A 13,600-nucleotide genomic window follows, 5' to 3' on the forward strand; every position below is an offset into this window, starting at 1 on the left:
TAACATCTGTGTTAGTGACCTGGATGGTGGAAGTGTGCGCACCTTCAGCAAGTTTGCAGATGATCCTCAAAGAGGAAGAGGGGTTGAGACACCAGTTGATTGCACTGCTGTTCAGTGGGATGCCAAGAGACTGGACATCTGGGCCAACAAGAATGTCCTGAAGCTGAGCAAAGGGAAACACCAAGTCCTGCCCTTGGGGAGAAAGAAACCCCAAGCACCCACCCAAACAGGCTGAGGGTGTTTGGCTGGAAAGCAGCTTTTCAGTAAAGGCACTGGGGATTGTGGTGGACACCAAGGAGAACGTGAGCCAGCAGTACCCTGGGCCAATGGAGGTGATCCTTCCTTTTACTCAACTCTGGTGAGAGGACACCTAGAGTGTTGTGTCCAGGTTTGGGCTCCCCATTACAAGAGAGACATGGGCCTACTGAAGGAAGCCCAGTGAAGGGCCACAAAGTTTGAAGAGGATCAGAACCTTTATGATACAAGCAGAGACTGATGATTGTTTAGCCTTGAGATGGAAGAGATCGGAGGGAACATTATTCATGTGTAGAAATATGTGATGGGAGAGAGTAAAGAGGATAGAGCCAGACTCTTCTCAGTGGTGCCTAATGAAAGGAAGGGAGGCACAAACTGAAAAACTGGACATTTCATTTAAACATCAGGAAAAAGCTTTTTCTACTGTGAGTGTGGTCAAATGCTGGTACAGATGCTCAGAGAGGTTGTAGAGTATTCATCCCTGGAGATAATCAAGACCCAACTGCTCAAGGTCCTGAGTAACCTGCTGTAGCTGAGTCTTCCTAGAGCTGCCTGCCCCTCCTCTCCCACATTTCTTTGATTCTAATTAGGCTGGCTGTAATGACCAGTGTGTCTAACTCCCAGACCAAAAACTGCATTAAAATGAAGTTAAAGGTGAAGAATGGTAATTACAAGGCTTCTTAAATTAGCAGGCAAAACTGTTACAAGATAAAAGCTCTGCAATTTGATATGGTCTAAGTTCAAACTGAATATAGGATACAAGTATTGCCATCCATCGACTCATCTTCATCTGGGAGTTTATATCTAAAGACTGGATGTTTTGCCACAAGAACATATGCTCTAATGAATTCGTTCACATGGTGTGGATTAGATGGAAAAGTCCATGGGCAATGTGTTCGCTCACGCTGCACAAGGGATGAGGTTAGATGTTTTTTTTCCCTTTTTTCTGGCCATAAAGTCAGTGGAACTTCTGTCTTGCTGCCTCACATCCATGCAGTTTCAATTTCGACAAAAGAGTCAATGCTGAATATCTACAAAGATTCAGTGCCAAACAGAAGAAAAATGCTACCAACATAGAAAATTAATGTTTTAATCCTGGCCCCCTAGAACTGATTTTGCCTTGCTGCTGCTCTGCAGGAAACTGGATCAGAATTAATGTGTTAATGCCATTGCAGCCAACGATGGTATGCACTCGGTGGGTGACTAGAAGTGAGCACAGTGTTCTGTCTCAAAAGGGATGGAGCAGAAAAAATGGAAGGACATGGAAGTTTGATAAACATAGGTAAATATGGGAAAATTACTTCATGAAGAGAGAATACATGTTAGGATTGCTTCTTTTAAAGAAGTGATGAGTATGCTGAAAAATACTATAGACGTTGGCCCTTAAAAAGATGATTAGACATAGTAGTTAACTTCTAACAGGTAAAATATACATAATGTATGTTTGAATTCTGCAGATCACTTCTACAAGATATCCTTGAGCCCAGAAATCTATAATAGTTTTGAAAATGTCTGGACATTTTTTAATCAGATAACAAGAACGTCTGCAGTTACTGTAAGCCAGATGCAGTATAATGGACATCAACATTTGTATTTGAGGATACATTTAAATGGAGAGAGTGATGAACATTTTTTTCTCTCATCTATCTTACTCTGCTATGGGATTTTCCTCATGTTATTCTGAGGCATTTGGTGCTGAGCAAAATGGCAGTGGATGAGGTGGACATTTAACTGGAGAAGTATAGTAATTGCCATGTTTTAAGTAAATAAGATTACTAGTGCTGACAAGAAGTAAGGGAAAAATATCATGTTTCATTCCCTAGTTTGCCTATGTTGTTGAATAGTTGCCTATTCAGATTCATAAAAGGGCTGTGGGGCAAAATTGAATTCCTGCGCTGTTGGCCCAGGAGACTGCTGAAGATCAGTTAAAAGGAATGTGTTTTACTCTGTATGGTGGAGAAGTAGAAGTACTTTCCTGGCCCAGAAACACATTACTGCTTCCATCTGTCTGGCCACAGTTTAATAAATGAAAAAGCGCAATCCTCCAAGTCTTCATTATCATCTCCTGCGCTTGATGAGCCACAGTCTTTAGCATTTCACCAGTGATCTTCCTGTGTCACCAAAATTGTACTAATTGACTACACACTTGTTAAGGGGAGAGATTTGGTGCCTGTCTCACACTGACATCTTACCTAGATGTACAAACTGGGTGGTGTCAGATCTAATTTTCTGCGGAGTCCAGACAGGCTATTGGGAAACCTGTGCTGAAGCAGGTTGCAGGAGAGAGCGCTTGCCAGCCGTCCTGCTGTAACTGTGGCACAGCATGGCCAGAAGAAATGTAGGGCAAAATATACAAGTGCAAGAAGACGTCTCCAGCTGTGAAAACACTCACATGGGCATTGGAAGTGCTGCATTCCAGCTCCTGCTTCAACCTCTTTTTTTTGTACTTTATCCAATGACCGTTTTTAATGCAAAATAGCTAAGCATTTGGTAACCTGACAATACATGGAATGAGATGAAGTACTTCACGCTTCAAGTTTGGCTACGGTTCATGTTTGTATTTTGAGTAGAAAGAACTGAGAGGAAAAATGAGGGCAGGGTAATTGGGTTTAAAAGAAGAGCAGAGGAAGGGGTTAAAAAAGGAAACAGAAAAGTCATTTCAGAGCCTGTGGCAGCAGAAAAGAAGGATGGGCAAAGGAGCATGAAAGCAAAGGGGCAGAAGAGCATGTCATAGCATTAATAATATTTTCTCTTTGAAGAGAGTTCTGACATTCTGTGGAGGTATTTTTGGCATCAGAGTTTTAATATGCATTTTCATACAGCTTACACACTTAAATCTTGCAGTATTTTGAAGTACCCTCCATTGCTGTGCTTGTGAATGTTCCCTTAATTTAGAATGAAGTTGTGATTCTTGCCTAAGATCCAGAATAAAAATATGACTATATATGTCTGTACAGCTTTTTAATATTTGAGAAGTGAATTGCAGATCTTGTAAAAACATCCTGGTTAGTTGGTCCTGGAGAATAATTACTTTTGCTTTTTCGCAGATCAGAAGTCAGCTTCTATTGCTAGTCTGTGCCTCTAATTTCTTTCAGAGGGAACACTTTGAGATAAATTTGTTAACTTGTTCCTTTTACACATATAGTTCTTGGTCCCCCTTTTAGAACCATCACCAGGGATACCACTTAGCACCAGAACCTATTCCCTATAATTTGCTCAATACATTGATTGAACATGGACCAGTAAAGAGTCATGAACTTTTTATCACAACTCATTTGAAGAAGCTAAAAACAGATTCCAGAGGTGAAAGGACCTGCATCTTGACTCTTGCCTCGCAAATGTTTCAGACATCCAACTGCATATGCATTTGATTTGGGGTGATAAGCTAGGTTTATGCAAATCACTGAAAATGAATACAATTATACATTTTACTTCAAAATTTCAAATACATTCTCCAGAACTTGAGGCTTTGCTGAAGTACGCTTACGTAGAAACCGGTTTCCCTTCATTTGAGATCTGTCATACTCATGTCTAAAGCTTAACTCTGCAAGTGAAATGATCAAGTTCCAGCCCTCTGTGGGTAAGTGTCCTCTCAGTTCTTCCAATAATGCACAACAAACACATCCTCAGAGCCCAAAGGAGTAAAAAGAAATGAAAGCATATGCCTCCCAGTCTGTGCCTCACTTAGTCCATTAATATACCCATTAATAAATATATCTTCAGTGTCAGCATTTGCAGCGTACATACAGTTTTCCTCTGAAGTACCGATAAAGCCTATTGTACCACCATACTTGAATACTTTAGAGGTTTCAACATAGTTGAACTTAGAGCATGCCCGTGAACTAAAAAGGTCTTACTGTTCTGTAGGTATAGAAGCAGAGATCCTGATTATCTTGCTTAGGGTACATAAGAAACGTGGCAGAGTAGTCAACTGGACCTGTCCCTCCTGAATCCCCACTTGTCACCCTTTCCAAAAAGTTCCTAAAATTTGGAAATGGAGACTATTCCATTGAAATGACAAAAAACAACCTTGTTCCCCCAGTCCCAGATTCAGTAAAGATACAGGCATTAGAGACGCATGTATTCACACTTCTGTAACTTTGCATATTCCACTTTCTCCAAAATCTCATGAAGTTTTGTTCTTCCTTTCAGGATCCAGAGACAAGAGATTATAGATGGACTTGGTTTAGAATTTACACACATCCCCTGTACTGGAAAAGGCAATAAACTTCTACATATTAAATCCCAATTACAAAACAGAAGGAAAAAAATCCAGACCCATGCTAAACAAATTCACCTACCTTAGGTACAAACACAAGGCAGAGAGTAATGGTGCTGCAGAATATTATGACTAGAGCAACAATGCAGAACTGCACATTGGGTTGGTCCCGAGTAAGGAATGAAACAGCAGCACCAATAATGCACATTATCCCCACGTTGTATACACTCATTCCAATGTACTTGCTGTCATTCAAAGCAGGAATGCTGACATTTCGTGTCTCCCAGGCTAGGAAACACCCAAATAACTGAAATGGTAAAAGAAGGAAAAAAGACGATAATTATAAGAAGAATTGGCTGACAACCAGAAAAAGCATTAATTTTAAACTGGTATGTTTTCTAACTTGACAAATATAGGCGATACTACAATAGAGATATACACCTACCTTTTACCCAATATCTAATTATCTATGTGATTTGTTTTGCTCACTAGGACAGATTCCTGCTCTCACAAGAAAAATGTGAAACTTGGAATTAGTTGCAATGGGAACAAATTTTTCTAAATGATATGGCTATCTTTATTTTATACTTTTAGTAATTTTTAAAGACAGTCCTTCCTGTTTGTTTTCAAGGATTCCAGTAAGGATATAATGTGCATTGTTCTTTTAGCTATTTTTAGGAGCTGTTTTCAATATACTCTTATCAATCCAGTCATTCATTGTATGATTATCATCTACATTAATAAACAGCAGTGCCAAGATGTGTCCCATGGGAGACAAATATACAATGTAGAAAGTGTCACCCTAGCTGTTCAGACTGCAATTATAATGTCTTTTATTATAGTGGGAGTTGGTAATGGCCTTTCAATTGCAGTTGCCTAATGATTTCTGGCATAAAACATTCTTGTGGCAATTTTTTGTTTGCTTTTTTCTTTGGTGTATTTTTAAGTTTTAGGCCCTTTGTTATTTCCAATATGCTTTTGCAATTCAGCAGGGGAAAGTCTTTAGCATAAGGAAGCTGCCTTCATCCCTTGAAATTTAATTAGATTTTTCTACAACATGAACTGCTGCAAACGATTATTTTCTTTCTCTTGCATTCCTCAGAGAAATTCTGGCAACACAGTAAGACCATAAATGAACTAGGCAACCCAGCCTACAGACTAGGCAAAGCCTGGTAAAAGTGTATGGTGCCCTGGGAAGAATGGCAGACAGCAGATGGTATTGGAGGGAAGGGAAGGACAGAGAGAGGAACCATCACTAAGACCCAAGGCATGGTTTCTGTGTTTTCTAGCTTTTTTTGATCATGCTGCAGGGACAGACAAGAAGGAGAAAGAAAAAAGGTGCACTCCCATTGACCTTGGTACCCCTCCTTCAAGACCATCACATTTGTCCACTGCCATGTCACGGAGATAATCTTCTTTTTTATACAACTGCAACCCATGTGGTAATCCAGGAAATTAGAGGTCTATGATGATGCCATTTGGGGATTAATTGCAGTTGCCTAGTAAAAATTTACCTTCTGCTTTTTTCCTGTGGGAAAAAAACATTAAAAATTTCAAAGGCATAGAACCTGGACTAGAAGAACACTGTTGGGTTGTCAGTCAAGCACAAGAGAGTTGGGAACTGGCAGCCTTATGTTTGCTGTACAAACTCACTTTTCCCCTTACGTGCTTTCAATAGTAGTAACAACTGGACATTAATAACTGCAAATTTCCTTGATTATTTGCTTAGTTTTTACCTCAACTAACAATGGCGACGAACCCAACCACTTGTGACTCAGCTGCTTTGCACTCCCCCAGAAACTAGCAGGCTGCAGCCACCTACCTACTCACCCAGGCACTTCAAACCAGGACTTACTGCCGAACTGCCAGCCCTGCCCTCCCGTCGCTGAGCTTGTCTGCTAGCTTATTTCATTCTCTTGCCTACAGCACATATGTTACCCTGCCACGTGTTCGTGAGCAGACCCAGCTGGAAGGCTTTGGCAGATTAGGCACCTACTCTCAGCCCATGGAGTGCGGCAGGTTGGAGGTGCTGCCTAGTCCAGGCAAACCTCTTGCTCACCCGCTTTCCAGCGCTGCCGTCATTGCTGCAATCCGTATCAAGATACGTAGGCAGGGGTGGCCCTTCCGAGCAACAGCAGCAGCCATTGCCCTTGCAATCCTTCCCCAAGAGTTCCTCGGCACCAATCCTACCCTGTCCCCTCCACGCGCTCCCGCAGGACGTGGTCCTATCCAGGGCACTCCTGTGCCTCCCTGTTGCAGGCCTACCTCTTCCGTTTTATCCACCTCCTCTAGTAGGACTAGAGCCCACACCTCACCCCAGTCCCTTGCCTCTTCCCCTGCCCTTCCCAGCAGGCTAAGAAGTGCTGCAAGCGGAGCATGGGAGGGGGCTGCTCTTGAGGGGTCAGGGTGTATGTAGGCAGCTCTCTGGAGCAGAGAGGGGTCTCAGAGCCATTCAGGTAGGGCAGTTGAGATGGGTAAGATGTTTATCGAGCTGGGTAGCTTTGTGCCAGAGAAGTAGCTCATGCCCTAATACGTTTTCAGAGCCCCTCAGGTAACCAAGATGATACTTCCAATAAGGAAGGATGCAGGCAGCGCTTCTCCGCCGTTGGGTCTCGCACTGTGCACAGACGGAGCAGGGAACGTACAGACTCCTTTACGGGCTCTGCAGAAGCAAATCGTCCACTGTATTGACCCGGCTGCACTGGGGACGGACCCTGGTGATGATAGCTTTTTTCAGGATACGAACCTATTCCCCCCAGATCCTCCACCGTCTCAGCAGTCCCCTGTCCTACGCTCTCTGCACTCTTGGTGCTGCAGAGCTCAGCTCTGCTGCAAAATTACACTTTGCCAGCCTCCGAACTGACCAACAGGCTGGTCTGGGCTGAGCTGTTTTGAGGGTTAGAAGAAATCATTGTGTGTATGTCTAGATCATGTTTTTAAAGGGATTTCTATCTTATCCTGCTACAATTAATTATTAATGAGATTTTGGGGGTTGTAGGTCATTCCTCACTCTCCCATACTTCTCCCAGTATGAACAGATTCCCTTCCAAAAGCATTATTCTGGGAATACAGCCAACATACTTAAATGAGGCCAGCACTTATTACAAATAATGGGCATGAATTTATAGCTGAGGCAGTTATAAAGCAATCTAAAATATCAATTATAATGGAAAAAGATCATCTGAACAGTGTTGTGGAGGTTATGGTTTGGCCCATTCTCATTTATAATTGAGAACAGCATGGAAAATGGTTAAGTATCTTCCAGATGAAAGGAAGATATTTATTTATATGGTAACTAAAGAAAGGGAGAGGCTCTTGCAGCAAGTGGGTTTCCTCAGAATGATGAACTATAAATTTGAGAGCATTGTTTTTAATTTTTATTGGCATTTTGGGTAAAATGCTTGCGTCAGGAAGAGAGCTTTCCTTTTCTAAAAGTTACAACTGATCTTTGAGACTCAAACACAGATAAAAGCTGAGAGTTTTCTGCAGCCTGCTGCCAGGACAGTGGTGATCGCAGAGGTGGTCCTTGTTTGCCTGCTACAGGTGCCTGCAGAGCTCCATGGGGTTGGTAAGATTTCTCCTCTGAGATAGAGCATTCCTGAGGGAACATGACACTTTGCTTTCCCTCCATATGCCCTTCTTATTGTCCCCATTCCTGAGGTTCAGCCAATCTGCACAAATGAAAGATTCACTTTTATGACTGCAAAAATCCTGAAAAACCCTAAAATGGCTTGGTTGAGGAATAAGATGCAGACATTGTTAGTGAAAGGTCCAGATTTCCGTGATACCTTGACAAGTTTTGAATATGAAACTTATGAGCTCCAGTTAAAAAACCAGACTCTTAGTACCCCAGTTCAGCTGCTCTTTAGTCCTGGTACCTAAACTTTAAACATTAATCTTCCCCAGCTACATAAATCACGCTTCTCATTATGCTTGGGGGCACCTAAATCTTGAGACTGCTGTGCAATTTAAGGACTATTTGATATCTAAGGCTGTCTGCTGGGATTTGCAACGCAGCTCTCTCTCCTGCTATTGCTCCTGGAGGGCTCAAGCTGGTAAAGGCTTCTCGGAGTGGGTCTACCAGCTTGGCCCCCCCGCAAAATACAGCAGCCGCCATCTTCATTCAAGACAATGATGCTGGTGATGACCATTGCATAGCTTCACATTTGGACAACATGGCCCAATTCCAAATTTTGCCTGAGATGTACTCTCTAGCCCCAGAGCAGAGGCTGTCTTCAGAAGGAGCTCTCAAACTTCTTTCAGAGCTCTCAGGTTTCATGTAATGAGACACTCACTGTCTTAATTACTTGAGCACTTGCATGGGATGTTAGTTTGGAGCATTTTGATTAAACAGTCTTTAGAGAAGGTGTGCACAAACACATCGGGGTGGAGGCGGGCGGCTCTTAGCAGTGCTAATGTGCTAGATTCGGAGAGGGGTAGGACACATCTGTCCCCACTGTTTCATACCAGCTTGCTTAGGTAGCTCCTTGCTGGCAGTTACAATTCCCATCCTGAAGCTCCTGATGGATCCTGTGCATCACAGTAGGAGTTTGGATAACTCAGGGCTATGCATTCTCCTATAGAAAGCAGTTATCTAAAAGTTAAGGAGCACAATAGTCTACTGTCAAGTCTAATGGTCTAATTTAAGTCCCTTTGGGGATCTCAACCAAAGACACACTGAGAATGCAACTAGGAAGGCTTCCTACATCGTTAGTCATTAACGTAAAGCTTTTCCCCATTTTGGTCTACTAAATACACATCTTGTTGATGTAGAAAGTGTCATAAAATGTTATTTTGGGTTTTCTCCGGAGGTATGGGCTGTACAGGCAAGATTCGTTTGTTTCATCTTTTATTTGAGGGTGGGCAGCTTCCATTTGACTCTACACTGATTTAGAGTATTACCTGTGTAGCAGCTGATATGGTCGGTTTAGGCTCTGTTGTCAGCACATCTAAAAAGGCTGTGAGACAATCATTGTATAAATCTGGGGAAAACAGTATCTGAAGACAACAGGATTATACTACTGTGACTAAAGATAGAATTCTGGTCACTAAAAGAAATCTATATTAAAGTCTTAAAGGGATAACAGGACTATGGAGAATACAGTATTTGTGTTCACAGAGTTTAACAGGCAAACTTTAATTTTTAAGAAATCTTGCACTGACTAAATTGTGATAGCTAGGAATATAATACAAGTGTTTGTAGCTGAAGTATTGGAAAACATTTAACACTGCTTTTCAGAACTCTACTGGCTAGTTCATTTTAAATCTTGTTCACCAAAATTACTGCTAAACACAATAACGATTGCTTACTGATCCACAACATATATTAATACAATCAAGTGTCTAATTTGCTATTGGACTGCATAGATTAGCAGATAAGAGGCAGGAAATTATTTTTCCTCCTATATTCCCTCTTGCCCTGTACAAATTGTTTTGTCTGTATGTTTCATTTCAAAGTCCTGTCTGCTTCTACTTTGAACATGGGTTACAAGTAGTATTAGGAAAGAAAATTATACTGAGGATATCAGACAAGAGCAGAGAAATACCAGAGGAAAAGTCTCCAATCTTGTTCAGAAGTCACCCTTGCCAACAACTAGAGGGTATGGTTTTGGAAAGATTATATATTGGACCAGGCTGCAGCTTTGCAGCTAATTACTGTATTGTAGTAACACTTAACTGAGCTCACTTGTGGATCACAGCCCTGCTGTGCTGCGTGAAAGAATGAAAGCAAGCCTTTACTTTAAAGATCTTTCTTACATCTGGGGATGGGTTTTTTTGGTTTGTTTTTGGTTTTCTGGGTTGGTTGTTTGTGGTTTTTTTTTTTCTAGCTAGATTACTGGGAGATTTCCCCTTCTGCCACCCCTTAAAACAAAGGCAATTCCAGAGTCTGTCCTGTAAAGATCTCTCAGTCTAAAGTTTCTGTGAAGCTGAAATTGTGGGTTTCCCTACTCACGTTCATTCATTAAATCCAGATCATCACAGGCATAGGCACATTTTTATTTCAGTGGAATGGCTGCAGATTTTTTCAATGAGAATTTTCAAAACTAAAAAAACCCAGCATTTTGATTTTCAGGTTTTCACTGGAGAATTGGGCAGTAAAAAATACTGAACAGTTTTCAGGAAGATGCAAAGAAAAGTGATTTTTTTTTATTTTATTTTATTTTTTAATCACCAGCACACCAATTAAGATTAGCAAACTGAACAAACTATACCCTTGTAGGTCCTGTACCTTCAGCGTCAGTACAATCTGACGTTAAACCATCACTCATTCCCCTGATCTGGTACAAGTCAGCTGTGTATTTAGTTCATTTTCACAGAGCTGCTCTGGATAGACAGTACTGAAGGGAAACTTAATATTTCGATTGAGCATTAGGATAATAGCTGATTTTTTTTAAATTGCAAGATATTATATTCAGCTATTCAGCTGAAGGGCTTTCTTCGTAAAGGTCTTGGCAAAGCCCTTTATGCTGCAGGGCACTTAGTATGGTCCTGCCCAGGGCAAGATGGAAGAGAAGTGGCACTAAGCTATGGAGACAACATGCATCCAGATAAAATTTTCCACTTTATACTCTGGCCTCCCAAATCAACAGGCTAATAACATATTTTCCCTTCTTTCTGTTCAGACTGTATTTGACTTTTTCTTTGGTGAAAATTCTGCTTCGTCATGAAACACATTCTAGTAACCAAGTTGAAACAAATACGCAATTGGTTATTAGCGATAACCATTTGAAATAGCTTTATATTGTCCCTGGCATAAGATTACCACAGAAAATTCCAACCCTTTAAAATGATCAAACACCTCTGATAAAAACAAGTGTGTGCTACAATTTAAATCTATTTCTGCTATATAAAAATTGATGCCAAGAGACATGTAAGGGAATACTGCAATATTTCAAGAATTTATTTGAAGTTTCCTTGTGGTCATAGCAGGGAAAAATTTATCCTACAAAACCATATGGTTACTTATGTTTTGGATGCTAAAACACTGTCAATGTTTTATTAAAGATATAAAAAATATCTGGTACCACTATAAACTACCTTCCCCCACCACAAAGCTTAACTATCTTCCTCTCTAATGATTGTAATATGGGACAGATGGGTTGGTGCTAAAGCCACCACAAATATGAGTTGGAATCATGTAAATTAATTGAGAAGGTGGCAGTCCCTTCTTCTGAGTACTCTTTTTGATCATGAAGGGAATTAGGAAAGAATGCAAGTAAATATGTCAAAAATCAAAGGTATTTTCAGAAAATAATTGGGAATTTTAACATAATCTGGAGACTATTCAATTTTTCTACACATCAAATTCATTAATTTGATAAAGAGATCGATTAAGAATAGACATATTGTTGGTATAGTATCATAACATAATTGGAAGGGACTTGAGGAAATCATCTAGTGCACCCTCCTACTCAAAAAGCAGGCTCAGCTGGGAGGTCAGACCAGGCTGCTCACAGCTTTATCCAGTCTGGTCTTGAAATCTTCCAAGGATGAAGGCTGATCAGCCTCTCTAGGCAACCTGCTCCACTGCTTCACTTTCCTCCGAGCGAGAAAAATTTTCTTTATATCCAGTCTATATTGACTAAATACAGTAAAACGGTAAAAATGAGGAGCGCGTGTTACACCCCCCAGCTCTACTGTTCCTAAGCAGCTCCTGGGCGAGATGTACAGAGAGGGCTTAAGCACCTGAAGTGGTAGCGAGAAGCTACGCCCAGCATCCAGCAAGGATGGTCAGGCCATCCCGCAGCATCATCTGTAGGTGCCCAATTTTCTGCTTCCGTGCACGCTAACGGCTGCCTGGATTCTGGCCAGGTATTTGCTTACCGGTGCCTGTCACACAGCCAACCTCTGCCGGCGTTCAGAGAAGAGGCATTTCAGGCTAGTGAGGACCATGTACCCCAGCCAAGACGCTCTCTCCTCCTGCCCACCAAGGCAAGAGCACCAAGTGGTGACTGAAGACTTTGGGCCGCTGGGCACTGACTGCAGCCCAAAGTCTAAACCATGGTCCTTAACTCCTTTTTTGCAAATCTACTTCCAAGTGCACGAAAACATTGGAAAAGTAATGCTAAGGGATTAGCCATCAAAGCGAAGGAAGCTATTGGAGAAGGGAGCGGGGGAAGCAACAGTGACTGAAAGATGTTTGGGTATGTGCTGTAAATGATCTGCCCTAAACTTCTTAAGTGTAAGTAAGCTTTCCTCACCTTAAAAATTCTTTTGATTGTTGTGGAATTTAAAACAAACAAGCAATAAACCTGGCCGAAGACTAGACAGAATGTAACAAAGGTTAAAAAGATTCATAATAATGAATATGAATTAAAGTTCCAAAATACCTATAGTGGACAGGGAAGTTAAATATATAGTAGAAAATGAATGGCTAGCAGCTTTATCAGAATTCATAAGGATTTCTAGAAATGTGTGTGGAGAAAAAGGAATCCTAATAGTGATTCATTCCATGGAAGATGAATTCAATAGTAATGATGCGTGATAAGGTATGCTTAATGAATATTTTTGTCCTATATTTGTATAGAGATGGAACAACGCATTCACATCTTGCCAAAACAGTGAAACGCAGCTGATCCCAACTGTAAGAGAGCTCTTGAAAACCCTGTCAAGACAAGCTGTTGTCTGGTAATTTGCATGCAGGAGTTTTAGTAATTGATTTAGAAGTTGTCTGGACTGCTGGACTTAATTGTTGATATTTATTGGAATTCTGGCAAAGCTCCACTTAAGATATAAAGAGGCCATATGGGAAAAGAGAAAGTGGAACATCTTCAGTGATTACAGAGCTATTACGGTAATTTCTATCCTAAGCATGAACTCAGGCAAAAAATGACAAAAAAAAAAAAAAAGATAGCAATATAATTCAACATGCTATTATTTTTTTTCAGTGAGATTGCAAGACTGAATAAAGATAATCATATTTATGCAGCTTGCTTTGATTTCTCAGTAGTGTTTGTCTTAATACTGCACGGTATTGTTATTTAAAAATAGTATGTTACAAAATCAATACAACAAATTCAAACCGATTGAAATCTAGGTGATAGATCTCAACGTGCAACTATTAATGAGAAGCTATTGAAGAAAAGGATATGTTTCCAAAAACTCCTAACCAAATGCTGTCTTATA

The 13,600-nt window shown here is 40.8% G+C and overlaps 1 protein-coding gene across 1 annotated transcript in view; it reads right to left on the reverse strand.

Annotated features, from left to right (window-relative positions):
* Nucleotides 1-13,600, reverse strand: part of GABBR2 (gamma-aminobutyric acid (GABA) B receptor, 2) — a 383,598-nt gene that overhangs the window by 21,505 nt on the left and 348,493 nt on the right. The window contains exon 15 of the mRNA XM_010583585.1: nucleotides 4,557-4,781. Coding sequence (XP_010581887.1) covers nucleotides 4,557-4,781 — 225 coding nt within the window. The remainder of the gene's footprint in view (nucleotides 1-4,556; nucleotides 4,782-13,600) is intronic.

The sequence above is a fragment of the Haliaeetus leucocephalus genome, unplaced genomic scaffold, assembly GCF_000737465.1.
Source record: "Haliaeetus leucocephalus isolate CR32 unplaced genomic scaffold, Haliaeetus_leucocephalus-4.0 Scaffold915, whole genome shotgun sequence".
Taxonomy (NCBI): domain Eukaryota; kingdom Metazoa; phylum Chordata; class Aves; order Accipitriformes; family Accipitridae; genus Haliaeetus; species Haliaeetus leucocephalus.